Here is a 25,586-nt window from a genome sequence, read left to right on the forward strand (position 1 = left end):
TTACTCAATCTTTTCCCAGGTTTAACTTTAACAGCAGGATTTCCACACTGCAGAAAGCCATGTCTGTGGCTGATGTTTGTTTGTTTAAATGTAGCATATTTCTGCTGGAGAGGGTTGCCTAGTGGGTAGAGCACTGTGCTGAGAGTCAGAAAAGCTAGGTTGTGTTCCCAGCACCACCACTGTCTTGTTCTGTGACCTTGAGCCAAATCACTTCTGTTCCCCGGGCCTCAATTCCTCCTACCACCATTTATCAGTCTTGTCTACTCAGATTGTAACGGTAGCAGCTGTACGTTGTGCCCATGCTCTTTGCGAGAGAGCACTGAACTTCACAGGGGACACCATGGGCTTCTGTAATATAACCAATATTCAGCAGTTGCCTAGGTGATCTTAAAAATTAATGGTGGAAATTAACTAACTACCATGCTTCACTTATTGTGAGAGAAGATCTCCTCTGCCACTTCCAAAATGCCTGAAAACCTATTCTCTTGGCGGTCCACAGCTGCCTAGATGCTGGTGATGAGATAAGAGAGAGGCTCTCTTGAAGGCTGGTACCCAGAAGGTTCAGTGAGGAGACACACTGTCAGTTATTTGATTTGACCTGACAGCCAATTCGTTACTTATTCTGGTGCAAACAATGTGGAGTTTATTAAATAAACCCAGTAATAAAGGCCAGGGAAGCAGTAAAGGCCTGTAGCAGTAAAAGGTGTACTTCAGTATTCAAATGCTGAAGTCCATTGGCTGTGTGAATGGCTGCAGTCTTGCTAACTTGTGGGAGTTTTTTTGGTCACAAGGCTTGTGATAGCTTGTGTGCATTTTTCCCTTTAAAGCTGCTGTCAATGTAAGAGAATCGCAGCTTCCATTGCAAAGACAAAGGAAGCATCTGGCTCTCGTGGTTGCTCAGAAAAGCTTAAAACCATGACCTGAGTGCAACCTGAAGGCTCAGAGACCAGAGAGTAAAGGGAAAGAACAAACCTTTGTGACTTTAAAAATCACACATCTATGGACCATGTCATAGAATGAGAAATGTAGGCCCAGCCCCCTGTGCTAAGGCAGGACCAAGTAAACATAGACCAATCTGGTCTGGTGTTTGTTCTTAAACCTCCAGTGACGGGGATTCCACAACCCCCCTTGGAAGCCTGTTCCAGAGCTAACTACCCTAACTCTCAGGGTAGTTATGTCTACATTGGAAACTTCAAAGCACTGCCTCGGGAGCGTTCCCACAGCAGCGATTTGAAGTGCGAGTGTGGTCAAGCGCTGGGAGAGAGGTCTCCCAGCGCTTCTGGTAATCCACCTCCATGAGGGGATTAGCTCCCAGCACTGGGATCCTGTCTACACTAGTGATTTTTCACACCTCTGAGCCAGCAAGTTAGAGCGCTATAAAGCGCTAGTGTAGACAAGCCCTTAGAAAGCTTTTCCTAATCTCTAACCTAAACCTCCCTTTGCTGCAAATTAAGCCCATTACTTCTTGTCTTGCCTTCAGTGGAGGTGGAGAACAATTGATCCCCATTCTCTCTTGAACAGCCCTTCACATATTAGAACACTGTTATCAGGGACTCTTATCTGTCTTCTTTTCTGAAGACTAAACATGCCCAGTTTTGGTGGTTGTTGTTTTTTTTTTTAACCTTTCCTCAGAGGTCAGGTTTTTCTAAACCTTTGGTCATTTGTTGCTTTGTTTAGGACTCTCTCGAATTGTCCACATCTTTCCTAAACTGTGGTGCCCGGAATTGGAAACTATGCCCACGGAAGCCTCCCTGGTGCCTAGTAGAGTGGAACAATTACCGCCCGTGTCTTACATATGACACTCCTGTTAATACACCCCAGAATCTAGGCCCTTTTTGCATTTCATGACTGACCCCCAGGGGTTGGCTGTACTGTGTCCACACCTAGGTTTGTAGTAGTCCACCTTTCACTTACTTCAGTGCAGGGCTAGTGACTGAGGTCAGGAAAAACACAACTCAGGCTGCCTTTCCCCTATGTTAGCCTTCAGGACTTTGTGTTAGTATTTAATACTACCCCTTTTAGTACAAGAGGCCACCCCTGGCAGTCAGGGGCTGCCCAGATCAAGTACTAAATGGTAAGCTTCCAAGCAAGCTGTGCATTGCAAACCTTTCAGAGGGGGATCTCCCTGGCTTTGTAGACAGAGACTAGTCTTCCTTACTGAGAGCACTAACCCTCAGTGCTCAAGTCAGGAGCCAACAAAACCTCAAAGCCAGGTTTTATCCCAAGATCACCCGCTTAGCTGTGTACAGCACCCCTTCAGTGGCCATTCACCCAGCCCTTTTTTGATTAGATTTCAATACAGGGAACCCTTAGGCTTGCATCAGTACTGGGTTTACAATGGCGCCATGGTGCGGGGCCCACGCTCAAAAGGGGCCATGGCCCAGCCCACTCCACTTGCGCTGCACCCGGAGCAGCTGGCTCCTGCCCGCCCCCAGCTCGCTCATCTCAGCCAGCCCAGGGCTTCTCTCTGTCCCTGTCACCGGCCGGCAGCCGCTGATGGAGACAGGGGCAGAGAGGAGCCTTCAGCAGCTGCCACTCCGGGCTGATGACCATCCACTTCTGCCTACCTAGGACCAGGGCCTGCCTCTCCCCGCTGCTCTGTGGAAGGGGCGGGCTGGGGGAGTTGGCGGCTGCTTCCCCCGCCACCCCATGCAAGGAAACGGCTTCTCCGCCATGACCACCACTAGCACCAGGCGGGTAGGGCTGGGTGAGCCCTGGGGAAATGGGACTGCTCTGTGCTCCCAAGCTTCAGCTGTGCGGGGGCGGGGGGGGGGTCCCTGTTGCATTGGCTCAGCAGGGTCTGTGGGGCAGATGCTGGGCTGTGAGGAGGTGGTAGGCTCAGGCAGTGGGGGTGGGGTTGTGTGTTTTGGGGTGTTGGGCGGTGGAGGTCTGCGGGGGGTGCTGTGTGGTTGTGGGGAAGCATACTGGGCAGTGGGGGTGGGGGAGATCTGTGCACGTTGGGGTGGTGGTCAGTTGTGGGGTCTGAGGTGCTGTGGGGAAGGACAATGGGCAATAGGGGGTGGGGGAGATGTGTGCGGGAGTGGGGGTTCTCTGTGGGGTGCTGGGCTGTGTGGTGGGGCTAAGGGCAGGGGTGGTGGTGTACAGGGCATTGTGCATTTGTGCTTGGGGGTGCTGGGCATAGTGGGTCCGGGGAGTGCTGGGGGGCTGTGTGGCGTGGTGTGGTATGGTCCTGCCTGCAAGGGGAAGGGGCATGCTGGCAGCACAGAGCAGGGTGGGCTAGTGTGCATCTGGCGACTGCCAGTTTGTAAACAGTGCCCTCACACTGAGCGGAGCGGGTCCGCCCCTGCCATGCCAGGCCATACCATGCCCCATTGCCCCTGGCCGGCCTCTTGCTTCGGGGACTGACCTCCTCATGCCATGTTCCATTGCCCCCCATGAGGGCCCACAAATATGTTTGGGGCCGGGCCCAGAAAAGATTAATCAGGTCCTGGTTTGCATATTAATTCTAATTGTAGCTCCTGACAGAGGGAAGGTTTACACATCTGTAATTCTTCCCTGTCTCTCAACACCGATTGCACCATGTTCTCTGTCAGCCCACAACCTCTCCCCACACTGTGCAAAGGCTGTGTTTTATAAATCATTAGCGAGTCAGCGTGCAGGAGAAGGGCCAGGAACATGTGTGGGCAGTGCTTTTCATGCAGCAAGTGAGAAACAGGGAACCAAGCCTCAGCATTCTTGTGCTTGGCCTCGGGAGCTCAGTTTATTGCTTTTACAAGACAGTTTTTGTTTCTGTTTTTTTTTAACTGAGGTCAAAAGCAAATAATATATCTTTTCAAAGGGCACTGTGTTACCCTGCAGCCTTCTGCAACACACAGCTTGGAAATAACAGAACCTGGACATCTCAGTCTGGTCCAAGAAGGAGCTTTGCAGATGGGCAGTATCTCTACTCCTGGCTCACGTGTCTCTGACACACCCTGAGCTCAGGAATTGCACTAACCAGTTGGGTGCGGTTTTGCCTTTAAGCCAGTCTAAGAACTGGCTAAGAAGGGTGCCTAGTCTGTTGTTTTTGTTACCCTCTCTCACCTGCTCCATGCTCTGATCTTCCTGTCTGTCTCCTCACCCATGATATCTCCTCTTTTAGACTGCAATGTCTTGGAGACAGGGACTCTAATGTTCCACATGTTTGTACAGTGCCTGGCACCATAGGGCCCCAACCTGGTTGGCGGATAGGCACCACTGCAGTATAAATGGTAAATAATAATAAAAAGAAACTGACATTCCCAAGATAAACTGCATTCATGTCTCATTGGGTACGGTCTCTTATCCCAAACGTTACGTTTGGCAAGTGGATCTGTGTTTAACGCTGCTTTGGGCATCGTGGACTAGGAATAAAAGAAAATGAAGATGCCAAGCTGCTTTGCACTCTGCAGGGTGGAGGTTAGTCATTCAACCACTTGTGTGGCCAAACGGCCATTTTTGCCTGGGCATTTGGTCCAACAATGCCTGAACTTTGCAACCACTTCTTCAACTGGCGAGAACGAGGGGCAGAAATCTGATCCAATGGTGAAAGCAAAAGGGATAAAGGTCCAATCCAGGCAGGTACGGAGGACCCTTGATCCTAGGATGTTCAATAGGCACACAGAGCACTCAGCACCTTGCAGGGCTGAGCCTTTAGCCAACTGCCTCCTACAGAACTGCTAGGGAAAGCTGGACATGCTGTAGTGAAGTGCAGCACTCTGCTCTGCAGGTTCAAGACCATTTCAGCTAAGACAGGGCTAGGCAAAAAGACTAGGAAGCAGAAATCTGTTTTGGGAACTCTTGGGTGGTTTCTCGCTAACTTCAGTGGGGCCAGGATCTCACCTGTTCTTTCTAAAGAAGGGGCATGGAAGGTATTGAAAGCATCCAGAGGCTGGGTTGTACGGTGCAGGCGTGCCTTGTACTAGGGGAACAGGGTTAAATGGCAGCTGCTGAGAACAAAGGCATGGGAGTGGATGTGACTCTTGGCCGCAGCAAGGGCTGCACATGCTCAGGAGCTGATTGCCTGGGCCGAGGCCGGTGTGGCGTGTGGGATGGGGTGGGCTGGATGGTGGGGGAGAAAGCGGGGGTGTTCAGAGATCAATAGGGCTAAAGTTAGTACTTAGGAGGCAGCGTGGTCTACTGTGAAATGGGAACAGCAGGGCTGGTCGCCCCCAAAGGGGGCCAAGCACAGGACAGTGCCTATGAGGAGAAATCTCCATAAGATTCCCTTTAGCCCATTGGATTGAGGGAGCTGGGTTTGCGCCCCACTGAAGCAGATTGGGGGGCCAAGCCCCTCAAACCATCCCCATCCCTGGGACCCACACAAGCCCGAGAGAGCTGCTGCTCAGGAGGCCTCTGGGCTAGGTCCTGTGCCCTCTACTGCTCTCCCAGAACTACCCCAGTTTTCCCGGTGCATAGGGGCTCCAGCACAGTGTTATAGCCTGAGATGGTGCCTTCCCTGGCCCTACCTCTCTGGCTGCCGCCCCAGCATGGATCCCTCTGGGGCTGGGGACAGTGAAAGGGGTCTGGGGTAGAGGAATGACTGAGCATAGAATATGTAATTCTGACCTCAGCAGACTGGATCGCAAGGCTGTTCTTCCCACAATCGCCCATGCAGGCCAACAGGAGAACAGGCACAGATTACAGATATTACAGAATAAGACACACTTATTGTTTTATGTTTGTTGATCAAACTAGCCCTGCTGGAGAGCTGCTATGGGAAGGCTATTTCTGGTGCAAATGTTGACCTTATTGCCTGACTTATAGGGATCCGGGCTGGGCTCTGATCTATCAATCAAGCACTAATGAGCTATGTATGACTTCAGGAAAGCTCATGAACAGGCAGAGGTGCAATGCAAGTCGATCGCACCAGCTAGTGATTCCCTTAGTTTGGCTTGTTTCATCAGAGTAATTAATTCATGACCTACAAGAATCCTAGGGCAGATCTCAGCCCTGTGGAAGGGCATTTTAATCCCTCCCCTTGCTGCTTCTCTCTCTGACCATAGAGTCACTGTGACTTGAGTGGAGTTTCGCCTGATTTAGACCAATGTGAGGAGAGACTCAGGCCCTGGGGGCTATTTTGATACATCTGACTGCAGGCTCTGGTATTTTTAATGAGCTTTGCACACATGGCCTCCCACGCAGCGTGAGGGAAACACAGTCCTTTTGAACAAAACTGTCTAACACCTGCGCTGAGTGGGTTAGAGATAAGGGGCATGTTTTAATTGTTTCACTCCAGCCCCTTTGCACCATGCTGGTTGGAATTGCCATTCGCTCCCCCGTTACAGCCTGTTTCACGCCTGGAGCGATGTAGCAGGGTCTTAGTGTGACTGAAAATCAGGTTCCCAGAGTTTATTTATCTAAAATGTCGTCGTCATCTGTGCGGTCTGAAGTAGGAAGCACCTGTTATTTGTCATCTTCCTCTGTTTGGGCTCTTGCCTCCTGAGTCTTCTAAGGATCTTTGTTCCAATCCCCTCCCTGGAGCCACGCTAGCAGCTACAAGGAATGATTTGGAGCCTTTCTTGCTGTAATTTATACAAGTGAATGAAAATGCACCTTGCTTTGTCAAGGCGTCTTTCTCCACCTGATGTTTCCCAGCTGGTGCGGAAGCTGCCCCGCATTTGCTTTGAAAATTTACACCTGCACAGCAAGCGTCGGCGCTTGCCTGGCTTCCCCCCTTCTCCCCCCCTCCCCCCCCCACTGTCAAGCAGTGTGGAACAGCTCATGCAGTCTTGCAGGGGCAGTTTACAGCTGGTTTGCAATTCCCAGGCATGTCCATGTCCAGCGCTGGCAGGCTGAGCGATTGCTCGTGGCCTTTTCCAGCTGACTTCCCCCTGCAATATGGAGGGCCTGGTGCATTTAGGGAGGTTCTCTTGGGTGCAGCATTGCAAGAGAGGATGCAGAGGCCCAGGCTGTATAGACAGCATTGGCTACCACTCTGCATGGCTCTTTTCTGGGACTCCTATGGGAGCCACTCAGCCATTTGCTGGCTCCTGCTGCAGCTACTCAATGGGCGATGGAAGGATTCCCCGGTGGAGTTAACACAGATCAAAATTCTGTTCGCTCCCAACCACCTAGAGGCCAACCTGGAACTTGGCCTGGTATGCTGGCGATTGATGCACCAGGGTGCAATTACTGCCCAGTCTATCGTTCCCCACCTCTAAACCTGTGTAGGGTCCCTTCTGCGAGTCACCCGTAGGGGAGGAGCAGGCAGCACCCCCTGTCTGGGGGATTGTCCCATGGAAAGTCCTGCAGGCCTGGCTTTATCACCACCTCATCCTGTGGCGCTTTGACAGCCCTGCCAGTGTAAAGTGTCTGCACTTTGGGACAGCAAAGGCTCAGTCAGCTGAGGGAGAACAGGCCTGGCCGTGCTCAGACGTGCCCTCTTCTTGTTCCTGGGCTTTCCCAGCTCCTCAGGCTGTTCTGAGAACATGGAGGCAGACAGGGCCAGGATGCAGCCAACCCCAGGGCTGGATGGCACAGACACCTGGCAGGATCTGCTAACTCACCGGGTCGCAGATTTCCACACCAGAACAGCCTGGACTCAGCCGCGGGAGAGCTGGCTTCTATTCCCAGCTTTGCTTCTGACCTGCTGTGGGACCTTGGGCTGGTCACTGATTCTCTCTGGGGTTTGGTTCCCAGTAGGTAAAATAGGGCTAGTTATCCTTCCCTACCTCACTGGGCTGCTGTGAGGCGGAGTCTAGGAGCTCGTGTGATTACTCCGTGATTACTCCACGAGAGTCAACACTCCCATTGGAGTAAATAGATTGCTGTGGTTCTAGCTGGGGGGCTGGGCTAGAACTTCTGTGGCCCAGATTTAGCCGCGCACCTCAGCCCACACTGTTGAAGTCCTCACAGAGAGCAAGGGACTGCAGGATTTGCCCCTGTGTGTCCCCTGACAGAGCCATGACTGAGAGAGAGGCTGTGGTAGGGCAGTGCAGCTAGGAGTTAGCTAAGTGATATGCTTCATGATGAAAGAACTTTCCATTATCAGCAATCAAGTCAAGGCTGAAAATGGACAGGGCAGAAGGATGCCTTGAGACGTGATGAATAGCAAAGAATCATTGGCAGGAGAAACGCATTGTCCTGACTGAAAATGCCAGTGCATTCCTGGTCCTGGTCAGAAGCCACCATCCAAGGCCTCCCCCAGAACTGTATTGTACATAGCATCTTATTGCTTCAACATCATGCAAAAATATGGATCCCAGTTTCTTATTGAACACCATAGTCTAGTTCCCCAACCATATGAACAATGCCATTGAGATTGGAGCAACAAGTACAAGCAAACTCCTCCATGTCAGGAGTGCTAACAGTACCAGGCCAGGATTTCCCAAGGGATTTGAAGACACGATTCCCATTAGTGTCTCACTGAACTTCCCAAGCCACCTTTGAAAGTCCCACCCTTTCTTAGGGCATGGCTACACTTGCAGATGTAGAGCGCTTCGAATTAAACCCGCCTTCGGAGAGTGCAGCAGGGAAAGCACTGCAGTCTGTCCACACTGACAGCTGCAAGCGCGCTGGCATGGCCACATTTGCGGTACTTGCAGCGGCATTGGGAGCGGTGCATTGTGGGCAGCTATTGCACAGAGCGCCTCTTCCCATTCTGGCGCTGTGGATTGTGGGAAGGGGGCAGGGGTGCAGGGCATTCTGGGTCCTGTCCCAATGCCCCGTGATGCTTCGGTTCACATCCCAGCAATCCCTCTGCTTCCGTTCATAATTGGCGCCATCTTTCAATGTTTTTTGTACTGCGCGCGCTGTCTTCCCTTTCGGGCTGCAGGAATGGAGCCCAAACTGCTGAGGAGTATGCTGACGAGTGTCGCCAGCACGTCACGTTTGGCAGTTGAGTTATTCCTTAAGATCCAAAGTGACAGCGAGGACTCAGATGATGATATCGACGCGAGTAATGCATATGACATGAGATTGCTTGTGGCTTTCATGGACATGCTCACCACCGTGGAATGGTGCCTTTGGGCTCGGAAAACAAACACTGAGTGGTGGGATCACATCTTCATGCAAGTCTGGGATGATGAGTAGTGGCTGCAGAACTTTTGGATGAGAAAAGGCACTTTCATGGGACTGTGTGAGGAGCTCGCCCCCACCCTGCGGCGCAAGGACACGAGATTGAGAGCTGCCCTGGCGGTGGAGAAGCAGGTGGCGATTGCAATCTGGAAGCTGGCAACTCCAGACAGCTACCGATCGGTTGCTAACCAGTTTGGAGTGGGGAAGCTGACCGTTGGAATCGTGTTGATGCAAGTTTGCAGGGCCATTAATCACATCCTGCTCTGAAGAACCGTGATTCTGGGTAACATGCATGACATTGTGGCTGGCTTTGCCAAATGGGTTTCCCTAACTGCGGAGGGGTGATGGATGGGGACGCATATTCCAATTCTGGCACCAGCCCACCTAGCCTCTGAGTATGTTAATCGGAAGGGGTGTTTCTCGATGGTTTTCCAGGTGCTTGTGGATCACCGTGGGCATTTCATTGACATTAACGCAGGCTGGCCCGGAAAGGTTCATGACACAAGCATCTATTGGAACACTGGCCTGTTCAGAAAGCTGCAAGCTGGGACTTTTTTCCCAGACCAGAAGATCACCATAGGGGAAGTCGAAATACCCATTGTGATCCTTGGAGACACCGCTTACCCGTTAATGCTGTGGCTCATGAAACCCTACACAGGGAGCCTTGACAGCAGCAAGGAGCGATTCAACAGGCTGAGCTGGTGCAGAATGACTGTGGAGTGTGCTGTTGGCCATTTAAAGGGCTACTGGCGCTCTCTGTATGGGAAGCTGGACCTGGCTGATGACAGCATCCCTGCGGTTATATCCACGTGCTGCACCCTCCATAACAGTTGTGAAGGGAAGGGTGAAAGATTCATTCAGGCATGGAACTCGGAGGTTCAACACCTGGAGGCTGAATTTGAACAGCCAGAGAGCCGGGCTATTAGAGGGGCCCAGCGCAGGGCTGCAAGGATTAGGGATGCCTTGAGGGAGCAATTTGAGGCTGAAAGCCACCAGTAATGTCTGGTGCCCTGACCGGGAGTGAAGTGCAGTGGTTCCAATGTTAGTAGGAATCTGTGTTTGCTATGTATGATACACTGGCTTGCAGTGCCTGTTTCTTTCCTGGGCTACGGTATCTTTTACTTTATGCAATAATAAAGAATGTTTTCAAAGCAAAAAAATCCATTTAATGAAAAGAAAATGCATTTATTGAAAAGAAACACAACTGCTTGGGAAACAGACAGGGCAAGGGGGTGAGGTGAGGAACAGTGCAACCACAGATTTGCATGTGTCCTGTTATCATACTCAGCCTTCCTGTCTGGAGTGCTGTGCAATGAGTGCTGCACTTCAGGATGGCTGTACTGCATGGTGATGGGGGTTGAGTGCAGTGGGTAAGAGTCGTAGTTTTCAGGGCTGGGTGGTGAAGCTACAGGTGTTGGAGGCAGCTGGTGGGGGTAAGAACCCGGATGTTGGGGAAAGTGGGTTGGAGGTGACATGGGGGCACAAGGGAAAGCATTTTGGGACAAGGGCTGCGGGGCAGGGGGGTGCGCGGTGGTGCTCCGCCTGCATGGCTATGAGCGCCTGGATTGAGTCCGCTTGGAGCTCTATGATGCTTATCAGCCGCTCTGTGCTTTGGCACCAGCGATCTGCAATCTGCTGGCGGACCCTCCTTTCACTCTCCTACCACTCCCGCACTTTTTGATTTTTCATAAAGGGATTACTGCATGACTTCATGCAGCATGTCCTCTTTGCTTCTACGTGGCCTCTTCCTGGTTCTTTACAGCCTCTTGGCTGGTGATAACACGGACGGCTGAGATCTCAAGGTTGCATCTGTAAAGGAAAAATGCAACACTTAACAGAGGCAGCATTGTTCACACCAGACAGAGCAATGATTCCCCCGTACTTAAGGAGGGCAAGCACAGTCTACACAATTGCATAATTTGCCCGTCCCAAAGCGAGTGCACATAACCCACAGGAGCCCCAACATGCTGAGTCAGCACACGGTCAAGGGGGACTGATTGTTTCACGGCTGTACTGCCCTCTGGGTTTCTGCGCTTTGGGGAGAGCCAACAGCTGCAGGGGGCCCCTATACTGAACACCGTCCCTACATTTTCCACAGGAGTTTGTCCTGGAAGATATCTCGCTGCTGAGGGTGACCTGGGAAGCAAGGGAGGGTCTTCTACTAGAATTCGGCTTCCACCTTGGCCCATATGCAGCTTGCCTGTGTGCAGCAATGGTCCCCCCACGCCACATGGCACAATGGCGTGGCCGTTAGCCTGACTGGGACAAGGAACAGAGCGGGTCTCCCGAGAAACCTGCGCAAGCGTATTGCCCAAGTTCTGGATGAGACCTTTGAAGAGATCGCTGAGGCCAATTACCATGATGTGAGGGAGAGCGCACCAACACCCTATTCCGCATCTAGGCATGCATGCAGCCCTAACCCTCCTCGCCCCAAGATCCCACACCGAATATCTTCTTTCCCAAAATAAAAGCCACTTACCAGGAACCTCCTCTGGTGTTTGTCCTTCCCCAAGCACCAACCACCGTGACTGGCTACCTTCCTCCTGGCTTGAGAACAGCTCCTGGCTGCATGCATCTAGGGATGCTGGGGTGTCTTCCTCCGCCTCAGCACCCTCACTCCCGCTTTGCTGCTGCTCCTCCTCCTGCCTTGTTGCACTGGGCTCTGAAGTGTCCACGGTGATACTTGGAGTGGAGGTGGGGTCCCCCCGAAGTATCGCGTCCAGTTCTCTGTAGAAACGGCAGGTCGCAGGGGCAGCACCGGAGTGGCTGTTTGCCTCGCGGGCTTTGCAGTAGGCATTCCGCAGCTCCTCCACTTTAACCCTGCACTGCAGTGCGTGCAGGTCATGGCCCCTTTCCATCATGTCCCTTGATATCTGCCCGAAGGTATCGTAATTCCTACGGCTGGAGCGCAGCTCAGATTGGACAGCTTCCTCTCCGCAAACACTGATGAGGTCCAGCACCTCGCCATTAAGAACATAAGATTGGCTATACTGGGTCAGACCAAAGGTCCATCCAGCTCAGTATCCTGTCTTCTGACAGTGGCCAATGCCAGGTGCCCCAGAGGGAGTGAACCTAACAGGTAATGATCTCGTGATCTCTCTCCTGCCATCCATCTCCACCCTCTGACAAACAGAGGCTAGGGACACCATTCCTTACCCATCCTGGCTAATACCCATTAATGGACTTAACCTCCATGAATTTATCCAGTTCTCTTTTAAACCTTGTTATAGTCCTAGTCTTCACAACCTCCTCAGGCAAGGAGTTCCACAGGTTGACTGTGCACTGAGTGAAGAACTTCCTTTTATTTGTTTTAAACCTGCTTCCCATTAATTTCATTTGGTGGCCCCTAGTTCTTATATTATGGGAACAAGTAAATAACTTTTCCTTATTCACTTTCTCCACACCACTCATGATTTTATATACCTCTCTCATATCCCCCCTTAGTCTCCTCTTTTCCAAGCAGAAAAGTCCGTTCCTCTTTAATCTCGTCTCATATGGGGCCCGTTCCAAACCCCTAATCATTTTAGCTGCCCTTTTCTGAACCTTTTCTAATGCCAGTATATCTTTTTTGAGATGGGGGCCACAGCTGTATGCAGTATTCAAGATGTGGGCGTACCATGGATTTATATAAGGGTAATAAGATAGTCTCCCTCTTATTCTCTATCCCTTTTTTAATGATTCCTAACATCCCGTTTGCTTTTTTGACTACTGCTGCACGCTGCATGGGACGTCTTCAGAGAACTATCCATGATGACTCCAAGATCTTTTTCCTGATTAGTTGTAGCTAAATTAGCCCCCATCACATTGTATGTATAGTTGGGGTTATTTTTTCCAATGTGCATTACTTTACATTTATCCACATTACATTTCATTTGCCATTTTGTTGCCCAATCACTTAGTTTTGTGAGATCTTTTTGAAGGTCTTCTCAGTCTGCTTTAGTCTCAACTATCTTGAGCAGTTTATTATCATCTGCAAACTTTGCCACCTCGCTGGGGATCACCTGGCGCGTGGAGGCATGGTCACCTGGAAAGAGTCGCTGAGAGCACTCCACGCCTGGCTGAGCAAACAGGAAGGGGATTTTCAAAATTCCCAGAGAATTTAAAGGGTGGGTCTGACGGTTGTTCACCTGAGGGCAGGGCAGTAGAGTTCAAAGTAATGACCAGAGTGGCTAGGACAGGCACTGGAGGCCGATCAGAGCACAGGGACACCTCTGGAGGCCGATCAGAGCGCACTAACAGACCAGGGCATCCACACTGGTGCCGTGGCGCTCCAGCGGGGCGCACCAAACGTTATTCCACTCGCCGAGGTGGAGTACCAGGAGCAGGCCAGCTGCGGAGTCAGAGCGCTCCCCGTGCCTTGCCAGTGTGGACGGGTAGTGAGCTTGTGCGCCTGGGTCTCCTTTTAATGCGCTGTAACTCGCAAGTGTAGCCAAGCCCTTAATGATCAGTTTGGTTTGCCTGTCTTCTAGCAATGGCAACAAAACTGGAACATCTAATGACAGAGGCCAGGCCAGGACTCCTTGATAATGACAAGCTGTCAAAGATCAGACTGCTCCTTTAACAGCCTCTTTTATTGCCCGCTATGCTGATAAACAGAGCTTGGCATTTCCTCAGCCTGCTGCTGTGCTAGTCATCAGCTCCCTTAGCCCCTGGAGGGTGCATGCCACCCCTCCCCCATAGCTGGCATGTGGGACGAGCAATTTCCCATACCCATTGCTTTCCTCCGCTGGAAGCAGGAGACAGTTACAGCCGCATCAAACACCTGCAGCCTGCCTAGGACCGTTCCACCCACCGTGGCCATGGATTATGGTGTTGCACCTGGAATTGTGTCGTGAAGTTCCCAGTTACTCAAATCCATGAATCTCTGTGGCGGCACGAAGCACGCACCCCTTTGTGTGTTGCTGGGGAGTTGGGGAGCACGGTGTGCTGGGTGTTTTGTCCAGCTGAAGAGCTGCAACTCTGCTTTTGACTGTAATTTGTGACTGAAGGAAGGCCAGATGGCTGTGAGATTGACATTTCGCACTTTGGCAGCACCAAATCCTGAGCACAGTGCTTAGGGAAGGCCTCTAACTGCTCCAAGCCTGGCTGTAAGAGGGTCCAGGTTTCTGCATCACCACCATCCAGCAACATAGGCTTGACAGATCCTGAACTTTGCCTCAGCGCAGAAACATTTTTACTACCTACCCCATAAAAAACCCTGCCACTTACGTGACACTGGCAGGCCATCACCTTCTTCACTCTGCTTGCATGTACGATCCTCGCCCCACAGCACTCGTTCTGTCTTGTCTGTTTGGAGTGTGAGCTCTTCGCGGTACGTACAGCGCCTGGCGTGATGGAACCCACCTGGGGCTGTCAGATACTGCCGCAGTACTTGCAGTGGTAATGAATTGCTGTATCAGAGCATTAAAACACCCATCATAGTCCAGGGCCTGAGGGCTCCCTTCATACACACAGATGTGGCTGGTGCACATGGCACATCACTGCTCCAGTGGGGGCCGGTATCTCTGAGCATGGATCCCCCACGGCAGTGTAGGCAGTGCTCAGACTGACCCCCCCCTTCCCCCCAGGTCCTACTTCAGGGAGCAGCTGGGGCTTCCTGGGTGCCCTTCCAGGGAAGCTTCCCCTGTAGGTGCCCTAAATGCACACATGCTCTAGACCCCACACCCTTCTTGTACCCTCAGGGGGTGGGGAGGCTGCATTTGCCTTGCACCCCTGCCCCGCTCTGCGGGAGGCTTTGTGCTGCCGGGTGCTGTGCAGCCAGGCCTAGGAGCCAGTCTGGATCTGGGAGGGAGAGGAAATGAAGCTGGACACTCGAGCAGAGACCTGCTCAGCTGTCAGCATTGGCCTGCACAGGTGGCCATGGTCTGCGTGCAGGACTTGCCTGGTATGAGGCTCTCTGCAGAAGAGGGGCTTGCCTGCAGGATCCCAGCAGTACCACACCTGGGTGGTCACTAGGGGATAGCATAAGTCAAGCAGCCCCAGCTGGCGGGATGGATGGAGACTCAGAGAAGCTGGCTGTAATTGTGGAATAACCAACCTGCAGCAGCTGGACAAAGACAGGCAGTCTCCAGGGCCCTGGCACTAGCCCGTGGCCAGTGCTGACGACAATCAGGGCCACGTGATGCTGGGCTCTGGGGTTCCAGGCAAGGGCACAGGTGCATGTGGAGACTGTGTGGAGGGGTGAGTTGCTGGTTTGGGGACAGGGCTGGATGTACGGGTGTCTGAGGTGGGCTTTTTGCAGGGAGAGCAGTCTGCCTGCTGCTCCTCCATCCCTGTCCAAGGGACGCATCCCAGGAGCAACAGCCAGCCCTCCCCAGGCCCACCTTTCCCAACCCCTGAGCATTGACCCAAGCTAAACAGCCAGTGTTAGAATCCACATGGGCCAGCTGCGAGGGAGGGAAGCGGCACACACTTTGCCAGTGTTGTGAGCTATTTGTTAGATAACAATAGGAGTTGGGGGACCAGCATTTTCATCCTGGCTCTGAAGGGGAATGTGCTGTGCAGGCAGGGCAGCTCAGGACACATGGCATTTCAGATGCTCAGCATGGTGTGCATGAGACTTACGCTTTTCCTGTTGCAGGTTCTATTTTCACCTCTGCATCAGCTGAGGTCGTGCAGTTGCTCTTACCTTATTTATAAAATGGAAGCTGTGGTTAGACTGCCTTGGAGGGTACGTGTCTGAAGCCTTGACCAATGATCTGGGCTAGGAATTGCACTGAAATATAAAGAAAAGGAGTACTTGTGGCACCTTAGAGACTAACAAATATATTAGAGCATAAGCTTTCATGAGCTACAGCTGTCTGAAGGTGAAGCCCCCAACTAAAACCTCTCCAAGGATCTACAACCTATCCTGAAGGACAACCCATCACTCTCACAGATCTTGGGAGACAGGCCAGTCCTTGCTTACAGACAGCCCCCCAACCTGAAGCAAATACTCACCAGCAACCACACAACAAAAACACTAACCCAGTTGTCCTGTGTTATCCTGGCAACAAAGCCTGTTGCCAACTGTGTCCACATATCTATTCAGGGGACACTGTCATAGGGCCTAATCACATCAGCCACACCATCAGAGGTTCGTTCACCTGCACATCTACCAATGTGATATATGCCATCATGTGCCAGCAATGCCCCTCTGCCATGTACATTGGCCAAACTGGACAGTCTCTACGTAAAAGAATAAATGGATACAAATCAGACGTCAAGAATTATAACATTCAAAAACCAGTCAGAGAACACTTCAATCTCTTTGGTCGCTCGATTACAGACCTAAAAGTGGCAATTCTTCAACAAAAAAACTGACTCCAAGAAGAGATTGCTGAATTGGAATTAATTTGCAAACTGGATACAATTAACTTAGGCTTGAATAGAGACTGGGAGTGGATGGGTCATTACACAAAGTAAAGCTATTTCCCCTTGTTTATTTCCCCTCCTACTGTTCTTGTCAACTGCTGGAAATGGGCCACCTTGATTATCACTACAAAAGGTTCTCACCACCCCGCCCGCTGGTAATAGCTCACCTTACCTGATCACTCTTGTTACAGTCTGTATGGTAACACCCATTGTTTCATGTTCTCTGTGTATATAAAATCTCCCCACTATATTTTCCACTGTATGCATCCGATGAAGTGAGCTGTAGCTCACGAAAGCTTATGCTCAAATAAATTTGTTAGTCTCTAAGGTGCCACAAGTCCTCCTTTTCTTTTTACGGATACAGACTAACACGGCTGCTACTCTAAAAACTGAAATATAAACAGCTGAGAGGTGAGGCTGGAACCTTCCCAGCTTAGTGCATGGTCACCTCACCTAAAGGGAATTTGGAGAGTCTCTCCCATACCACAGTGACCAACTTTGCAACTTAGTGGAACGAAACTCAAGTGTACCTGAGCCCTCTGCTCCTGTACTATGCCCCTGTCTCTGAAGGCCAGGGTTTGTAATCCCAAGCCACACTGATACATGTAAAGCATTTCCTCCTGACTAATCATGGGGCATCCAGAATGCCAAAGGGATTAATAATTTACCACTGGTTGCAGAGCTGCCTCCTGTCACAAGCCTTGCAAATGCATGAACATGGTATGAGGGCCTTGCATAGTTTGTTACCTTAGAGCTGTCTGAGGCAAATTCAGAGATTTCAGCAGCCTTGACAAATATCAGCTGTTTTCTCAGAAAAATGCAAGCATTGTGTGGGCTAGGTTGAATTTCCTGTGCCATGGACTGCCATCAGCCTTAGATATGAATGAGGAAACATACTTCCTAGCCTATTTTACACACAGAAGGATCTACCTGTGAGTGCTCTTATCCAGCTAGTATAAATTGGGTCAGTCTGGCAATTACACGTGGCCGAACTCCCCCAATCTCTCCAGGCCTTTGCAGAGATGCCCGGAGAAAGAAACGCTCGGTCAAACTGCATGGTAGATAAAAGGAAATACTTTTCCCCACATAAGAAGCCTGGGGAACTAATTGCCACAAGATCTGAAGAGCTAAGCAGGACTCAAGAAAAAGGATCATCTGTTTATATGGATGAGGGGATGTCTATAGTTACATTAGACAGGGTTTTAAAAAAATGAGGCCAGGATACACCAAGATCTGCAGAAGGGGGGAAGGAGGACTGGTCACGCCATAATTGCTCAGTGGCGGTTCTTGCCCCTTCCTCTGAAGTGCTAATCACGGTCCGAGACAGGAGCCCAGCTCTGATCCAGCCTCTGAGAACTTGCTTCCTCCAATCTCACTGTCGGACTAACAAGGATAATGTCACTGTTCATTTGTCGTTGATTGTATTTGAATGCAGGTGTTAAGTGACCCAAGCGGCTGGCACAGGCTTCAGGTAGACAAATATGTAGATTTGGCTGATCTATGTCTGTATGGAAAATCATCAGCGACAGCCTAAACCAGCCTGTGGCTTCAGTGGAAGACGCTACATGCTGACACGCCTGAAAATCAGGCCATGTAAGAGCTACCGAAGGATTAAGGCCCTGATCCTACAAACACTTACCCACATGCTTAATTTCACACACATGAGTAGCCTCACTGAACTCACTTGGCCAGATTCTCATTTATACTAAGGCCCCTTGCTGGCAGTAGGAAAGGGCTTTAAAATGAGTAAATTACACTTACACCCAGTGAGCAGCCTTAGTGTAAATAGGAATAAGGCCGAATGAGAGTGCCTGTGTGTGTTTGTGACACCTAACTTTAGGTACCTGTCTTTGATGCTATTGGCTTGCAGCAGTATGGTCTAGTGGACAGAGTGCTTAATGGGGACTCAGGAGACTTGGGTTTTAGATCTGGCTCTGCCACTGGCCTGCTGGGTGACCTTGGGCAAGTCACTTCCCCTTCTGTGCCTCAGTTTCCCCACCTGTAAAATGTAGCTAACACTGCTGACCTCCTTTGTAAAGCACTTTGAGATTTCCTGCTGCCAAGCACTATGCCAGGGTCTATATTTAATCTTTTATGTTCATGTAATTAAAAAGACAAATGCGAGTTGAATGATACAAAGAACTTTAAATGGCAAGAACAAAGAAAAAGGAGGAAGTGTCAGCTGAGTTGCATTAAAATCAGCATTAAGTCCCTCTGTGGGCCCGACTCTGCATGAGTGCCCCATTGGGGGGTCTGTCCCCTCACGCACAGCGCTTGGCCAGATTAGGCCCCACAAAGAAGCCCATCGTTAAGTTGTCATCTTGAGTTCTTTAAAAAACAAATCAAACCCAAGTTTTAACTGAAACTTCTTGGCAGTTCTTCCTGGACAGCAGTTTTCCATTTTGTAACTTGTCTTGTAGGGGAACTGGGAGGATGCTAATTGCATTGTCCTAAGAATAGGAGTCCCTTTTTTCTTTTTCTTTTTTTGTGTGGCTATAGACACCAAATGAAGCTTGCTGCATTCGGGGAGATTTTCCATTGCTCAGTCTGTTTGAATATTTTTACCTCCAGGGTTTCTAAAGCGACACTCTTGAGCAGTTCTTTCTTCAAGTGCTTCCCTTCTAGCAGATCAGGTTTTGCTGTCTGGCATTTAGGCAGGCAGTTATTTCCTTGAGCCATAATAATATTCAAAGGGGATCCCAGCAGCAGCTGTGCAGCACCGCCTTGCCAGGAATCATTAAAACAAAACCTTTCTGCACAAAAGAGGGGTGTAATTAAATAGATGGGCTCACACCCACCCCACCCACACCCTTGTGTGCTAACTGCAAGCTAGCGGCAGCGTAGACACTAAAGCACTCAGGTGCACAAAGCCCTGTCTTTGCCTTGTTCCCATTTGATTCCCTTTCTGATCCCTCTGGAGAGGGAAATTCCTCTACCAAGATTCCTACCACCCCCAGCTGAAAACAAACAAAAAGAAACAATCTCAAGAGGGCTGGGCAAAAGATACAAAGCTCTCCAAGGCGGTGGGACTCCTCCTCTTGACAACTGACTTCTCCTTTAAATGTCTGCAAAGGCAGGCTCCAGCTAGAGTTGCTTTTGTGGCTGCTGGGGGAAAGTCTCCTTCGGGCTAGGGCACTGGCCTCTCCGAGGCTCACCGGCCACATGTGCCAGCTGACACAGGCAGTTCCTACGCTTCCTCTTTTCTGAGCCTCCCACCTCTGTGCTGATTTTTGTGCTTCCTTCTGGAAACCTTTCCTCTACCTAATGCCAGCTAAGAGGCCAGGCGGAGACAGGGATCAGCCGGCACGTGTGGCCGGGAGGAGAAGCAAAGCGGAAGGGCAGGCTGCGTGGCCAGTTCTCAGAGGAGCAGTTGAAGCTGTGAGGCTCCTACAGTGAAAGCCTTGGCAGAGTCCTGCTCCTGGAAGTGCTCAGGGGGACGGGGGTGGGGGAAAGGAGGGAGGGTGTTTACATCCAGGATGAGGAGGTCTCCAGAAGTGGTTGTCATGTGAGCTGGCTATGAGAAATTGGAGTGGACTCCTGAGCAGACCCCTGCCTGGGGTCTGAAGACAGGAGGGCAGGAGTGTCCTTGTGCATGGAGCCACTGAAGAAGGCCCCCTGATGTCTGCTTTGCTGGTGGTCTGGGCTGTGCTCCTGCACTCGGGGTTCACCAGCTACCTGGTCAGCGGAGGGACGTCATGGCGACATTGCACAGGTAGGAGCAGCTTGTCTTGGGAGTTAGTACAAGTTGTCTGATAAGCAATGATTAGCCATCTTGCTGGTGGGGGTGGGGAGCTGGGTGTGGAGGAGCTTGCAATCCAACCTCTGCGCTCAGCGCTGCCCTTCCAAATCTGGGAGATCATCACAAACGTGTCAAACATCCCTCCTCTGGAAGAGCCACAGCTGCAGTCCAGGGACCCTGATGTGGAACTACACCCAGCATGGCTCTGCCATTGACAATATCCTCCGGCGCTCACCCTTCAGTGCTGACTCTGATTTAGGGCCGAATGAAGCTGGCGGACATGCCGGATATTTTGGGTCTGCCATGAGTCCTGTTTGCCCGGGAACTTGATCCAGCGAAGTGTCCTAATCCGCGCTCAGAAGCACAGCTGTGTTTGTTTCCTTCTCCCTCGAGGATCTTGTGCTGCCTTCTCTGGACGGTTTGCTCTGCTTTAGTTTGGCTTCCAGTCACAACGATCGGAACCTCAAGTCAATGGCTCTTGCAGTTTTTGCAGAAACAAATCCCCATGCTGTAACCTGTGGATGGAAATTTGTAAAAGCAGGTGGGGCATGTGACTGAGCCAGAGCTAAGTGAACTGCTGGGTCTGCTTGTGGGCTTTTGGCTCTGCAATTTATTAAAGATGACCTGATTTATCTGCTAACGAGCTGGCTTTGGCACCATACCAAGTATTGTGATGAATAGCATGTGCCCTGCCATTCATCCAATGACCTCAGCTAAAAATAAGGGAGGAAATCAGGCAATCCAGGCCTGGAGTATTACAGCTGCCGTTGGCTGGGGGCTGCAGAAGATGTGGCCAATAATTACACGGATTTAATCTGCCAGGATAGGCTGTTATCGCCATGGCCTATATTGCTGTAGGAGAGTGTGTGAGGGTTGTAAGCAAAGGACTGAGGCAACTGCCAGCCTCCTGGATTTGCTGGTGTAAAAGGAGAGTAGGGCTATTGATGGTGACTAGGGCTTTGTTTGGGCCAGCTAGAGCCATTTCAGAACCCAGCCCAAATGTCCTCCATCCTGAACTGTCATCATAGCAACTGACCTGGGTGCTCATCTGGCCCTCTGAGCATCGCCATCATTAATGGGACTTGATCCTTGCAGACCCTGCCTCCTGGGAGGGTATGTGTGTGGGGTGTTTGGTCCCCATTTAGTAGGCAGGGAACCACAACACAGGGCGGATGTTATCACTTGGCAAGGTCACCCGGGAAGTCCGTGGCTGAAGCGAGAATGAAAGCTGGGTCTCCCTAGGCTCTAGCCCTTTGCCCATCTTTCCAGTAGGGGCTAGTTCCAGTTCCTCCCATCAGCAAATCTCCCCAGGGACTCCGGAGTCCCATACTGCAAGGTGATAGCTGACAAAGATGGAGTTCCTGGTAGGGCTGTGGCAGCTGGGAGTGGGCAGGCTGGATGGGGGCATGGAAGGGGGGAAGAGTGGGCAATATATAGCACATGTTAGAGGAGGAGGAGGAGTGGCCCTTATGGGGCTGCCACTTTGTTCTCCTGCTTCCAGTGGCATCCTCTGCTTGCAGAAACCCGTGAATACAGCGTGGCAGGGACAAGGGGCAAGGGGCTGCCCATGTGCGGGAGGAGAGCTGCAGGGAAATACAGCTCGGGGGGAATCAGGACTCGGGCAGGTTGTGAGGAGTGTGTGGAGGGGGGTGCAGGGTGGGATGGGGACTCTGGCTGGATGCTGCTGGGGGGCAGAGGGATGGAGTGTGGGGAGTGGGATCTGAACCAGCACTGTGATGGAGCAGAGACGGGGCCTATGGCTGGGAGCTGGGGAAAGGGAAGATTGCTGAGTGGAACGGGGGCACAAGGAGGCCAGTGGGTGATGGGGACTGGCCATGATAATGGAGGATGGGAAGTGGGGTGGGAGCAGGACTGACAGTGCTTTGTGCTCAGGGGGTCCCTAGCCCCTCTGGCAGGAGACCTGCCATGGGGAGCCAGTGGGCAAAGGGAAGGCTGAGCATTTCTGCTGCACGGCAGCCACAGCTGATTAACTAGTGGGGCCGCTTAGTGATGTGTCCCCATCCAGCCAGGCCCCAGCAGTGCCCCCAAGCTGGGTGTGGGGCAGCAGGGCAGGTGCAGGTGATGATGTCTGCCTGTCCCTGTCCCACTGCTGGGGTCTGCCAGCTCCTCAGCCCAAAACCCCATTGCCTCCTTGCTTCACGTGCATGCTGTGTTTACAGTGTCGGGTGCAGCAAGGCTGACATTGGGGTGCTGGGGCTCTGGAGGGAGGGGCAGCACCAGATTGTGTCTTGCGGTTACGTTAGGTGAGAGTAGCCCTGGCAGATAGTGGCGCTCACTCTTCAGACTGTGTACAGACCTGCAAGACACTGCTGAGCCCAAAGGTTTAGTGGCAACACCCCTTGTAAATGCCAGAGTAGATCCTGATCTGCCGTGCATTGTGTAGGTCCTGTATGAGGCGGGGCCTGAGCTGTGTGCCCATGGCAGGTCCATGCCATTGAGCCCATATGCGCTGGTTCAGGTCCACACACTGGGAAGAGGTTTGAATTCCTTTCTGGACAGGCTGTCCCTGGAATCCTTTGCTGTGGCACTGCTGGAGTTAGTCATCTCTGCCAGGGGAGAGTCAGGGCTCATAGTGAGCCCACAAGTCTGAGCCTGCTGTGTGTAATAACAGTGCAGAGCGTTTATCATCTTTAAGTGCTTTGCAGGCACCGAACACCCCTTCCAACAGCTCCGGGAGGTTCCTAAGTAGGTGCTATTATCCTCACTTCACAACTGGGGAAATTGAGGCAGAGATTACGTGTTTTGCCCAAGGTCACAGAGAAATCGGTGTCAGAGCCAGGGTTAGGCTCCATTCCTGCTGCTCAGGGCTGGGCGCATGCTCTCGCTTCATGATCATCTTGGAATTGGAGTCAGTTCTGTCCCTGCTGCTCCGGCAGCTAAAGCAAGGAGTGGCGGCTGCATTCACAGCGCACTATCTGAGCGGATTCATGACATGCTTAACACAAGGCCTAAATGAAAACACTAAGAACGGAAGGGTAAGGAAAGCAGCCCTCAATACCCAGGCCTTGCCCAGACAGCAGCAGCGTCCTTGCAGGGAATGGGTAACACGACCTAATTTGTATTGCAAAATTGCAGAGTGGATGTTTCCAGCTGAAGAGGTTGCGGTGCTGGGGCAGGCTGGTAGTGCTGCGATTTGGAGCGCCGTCTTGTGAGCTTGCTGTGCGCTGGGTGCCATTCTAGTGCTGCCCCTAGGATGCGGGGAGAGCTGCTGGGGGATCCCATTCACAGAACCTTCTCCACAGCTCTACTTCTGCATATGGGGAGGAGACCCTGATGGGTGGGAGGGGCAGAGATGGGGAGGAGGCTGGGAGGAGACCATTTTTATGCCAATGTTACGTCACTCAGCTCTCAGGGGGTTTGATGGCCCATGGAGGCAGATGTGCATCTCAACCAGGGGAGGAGGTCTAGCCATGCCCACACACCTTAGCGCTGTGACCAGTGAGCGGAGAACCCCAGCACAGGGTGGTACCCCTGCCTGCAGGACCTGCCCTGTAGCTGGGGCCAGTGCCCAGGCCAAGGGAAGGGCATGGGAGCACTGTGGGGTGGCGCTCAGAGCAGTGAGCCGGAATGATGCCTGTGGGAGGCACGGGACACTGCTTGCAGAGGCAGGAGCAGGGCTGGGAGCTGGCATCCCAAGGGCTGGGCTTGGTGCTGGTGGTGCCTTTCTGGGAGGCCGGTTCTGCACCCAGCTTGTGTTGTGTTTTTGGTCTGAAATGCCCCGACTGGGGGAAGGGAGAGAAGGGACAGAGCATAAAGGGTGAATTGGTGCGCAAAGGAAATGGGGTTTCCTAGATATACCCCTCAGAAACGCGTAGCCGGCTCTCCTCTTGGTCTGTCTCATGGTGGTTTGAGGCAGCTCTGGGGTGCTCAAGGCAGGCTGGGAACTGGGCTTCCTGGCCCGTGAACGTTCCTGCGGTTTCGGGTCTTGTCTTGTTCTTTGTCAGGATGGACGCGCGAGCAGAGCTTCCTGTGATTCAGGCCGTGCGGGACCCAGGTACAAGAGCCAGCGCTGCCTGATTCCGACCAGGCCCTTGAACCTTGCTCCTCCATATCCCAGGTGCCCAACCTAGTCCCCTGGATGCTGGCTGGTCTAGGGACAGTGACTGGCTTTCTCTGGCCACACATTCCTCCCTGGACCTGACGCAAATTTAGTCCAGACTGAGACTGGTGCATTCCTGCCAAAAGATTGTTCTGGCAAATTGGCATTTGACAAAGGAGGTGGGGGTGGGGGCGGGGTTGGGGGCGGGAGAGGAATGGGACTGGCTGGGCCAAAAGCCAGGGAAGGGATGGTGTCGGGAGGCTGAGATTGGATGAGGAGCCCAAGGAGGGAGTCTGGGACTGGGAGCCAGTGGTGGGGGAGGGGAAAGACTGATCAGGCCAAGAGTTGTGAGCAGGGAACCGGGACTGGCAGGGCAAGGGGAATGGGATTGGGATGTGAAGCCTGAGAGTGGAGACTGGTCCTGGGTAAGTAAGGAGAATGGGACTGAAAGAAGGAGCCAGCGGTGGGGAAGAGCTGGATTGGGACAGGGACAGATTGGAGGGGCCAGGGCAGAAGGGGAAAATGGGCAGAAGAGTCTGTGACTACTAGAGCACACTCCCCTCTAGAGCATGAAATGGAACCTCAGATGCCTATGAACTCAGACTGGCTATGAAACCTACTGGCATCCAGATGGCAAAGTGCATGTTTTGTTCCCCTTTAGTGCTGGTCCACACAGAGGATAACAACCTACTACATCTCTCAGGTACTCTGTTAGCTTGAGCGACAGAGCTCTGTGCAGTGGATCTAACAGTTCCAACCCTGCTGATTAATCATGTGGGTGTCAATACAATGCCACAAGATGGAATTTGGTGTATGCATTATGAGACAGTTTTTAAATACATGATCACCTTCTATTTTTCCCACAGGACCCCTACCTCATTCAGGGCACAGGACGAAGTTGCTCTGGGGATGAATAAATTTGTTAGTCTCTAAGGTGCCACAAGTACTCCTGTTCTTTTTGCGGATACAGACTAACACAGCTGCTACTCTGAAACCTGTGTAGTGAATGAGGCTTTTGTCTGTAGGCCCTGTCTCATTTGTTGCAGAGGTTGAAAGGTGATTAAAGAACGAGGAGGGGTTTGCAGGTAGAGAAAGGAGGGTCTCATGGTTCAGGCAGTTGAATGCTGCCCTGGAGAACTGGATTCTATCCCTGTCTCTGCCACAGATATCCTAGGTGTCTCAAATTGAGCCCCCAAAATTAGTGGAAACTCTTGACTTTCAGCACTCTGTGCCTCAGTTTCTCAGCTGTAAACTGGGGATAATACCACACCCATCATTTCACAGGGCTGTTGTTATAATAAGCTATGAAGCACTTGGATACTATAGTGATGAGGGCCATGGAAAAGACCGGGGGAGATTAATAATTCTGCCTTTAGAGAACGGTTTGAATAGTTTGCAATAAATAAATTCTGGGGTCACACCCTGAATGAGGAGAAT

At 51.7% G+C, this 25,586-nt stretch overlaps 1 protein-coding gene across 1 annotated transcript in view; it reads left to right on the plus strand.

The window, feature by feature from the left end:
* The first annotated feature begins 19,804 nt into the window (after window positions 1–19,804).
* TSPEAR (thrombospondin type laminin G domain and EAR repeats) overlaps window positions 19,805–25,586 on the plus strand; it is an 83,600-nt gene continuing 77,818 nt past the window's right edge. The window contains exon 1 of the mRNA XM_048864889.2: window positions 19,805–20,062. Coding sequence (XP_048720846.1) covers window positions 19,969–20,062 — 94 coding nt within the window. The 5' untranslated portion in view covers window positions 19,805–19,968. The remainder of the gene's footprint in view (window positions 20,063–25,586) is intronic.

The sequence above is a fragment of the Caretta caretta genome, chromosome 9 (genome assembly GCF_965140235.1).
Source record: "Caretta caretta isolate rCarCar2 chromosome 9, rCarCar1.hap1, whole genome shotgun sequence".
Classification (NCBI taxonomy): domain Eukaryota; kingdom Metazoa; phylum Chordata; order Testudines; family Cheloniidae; genus Caretta; species Caretta caretta.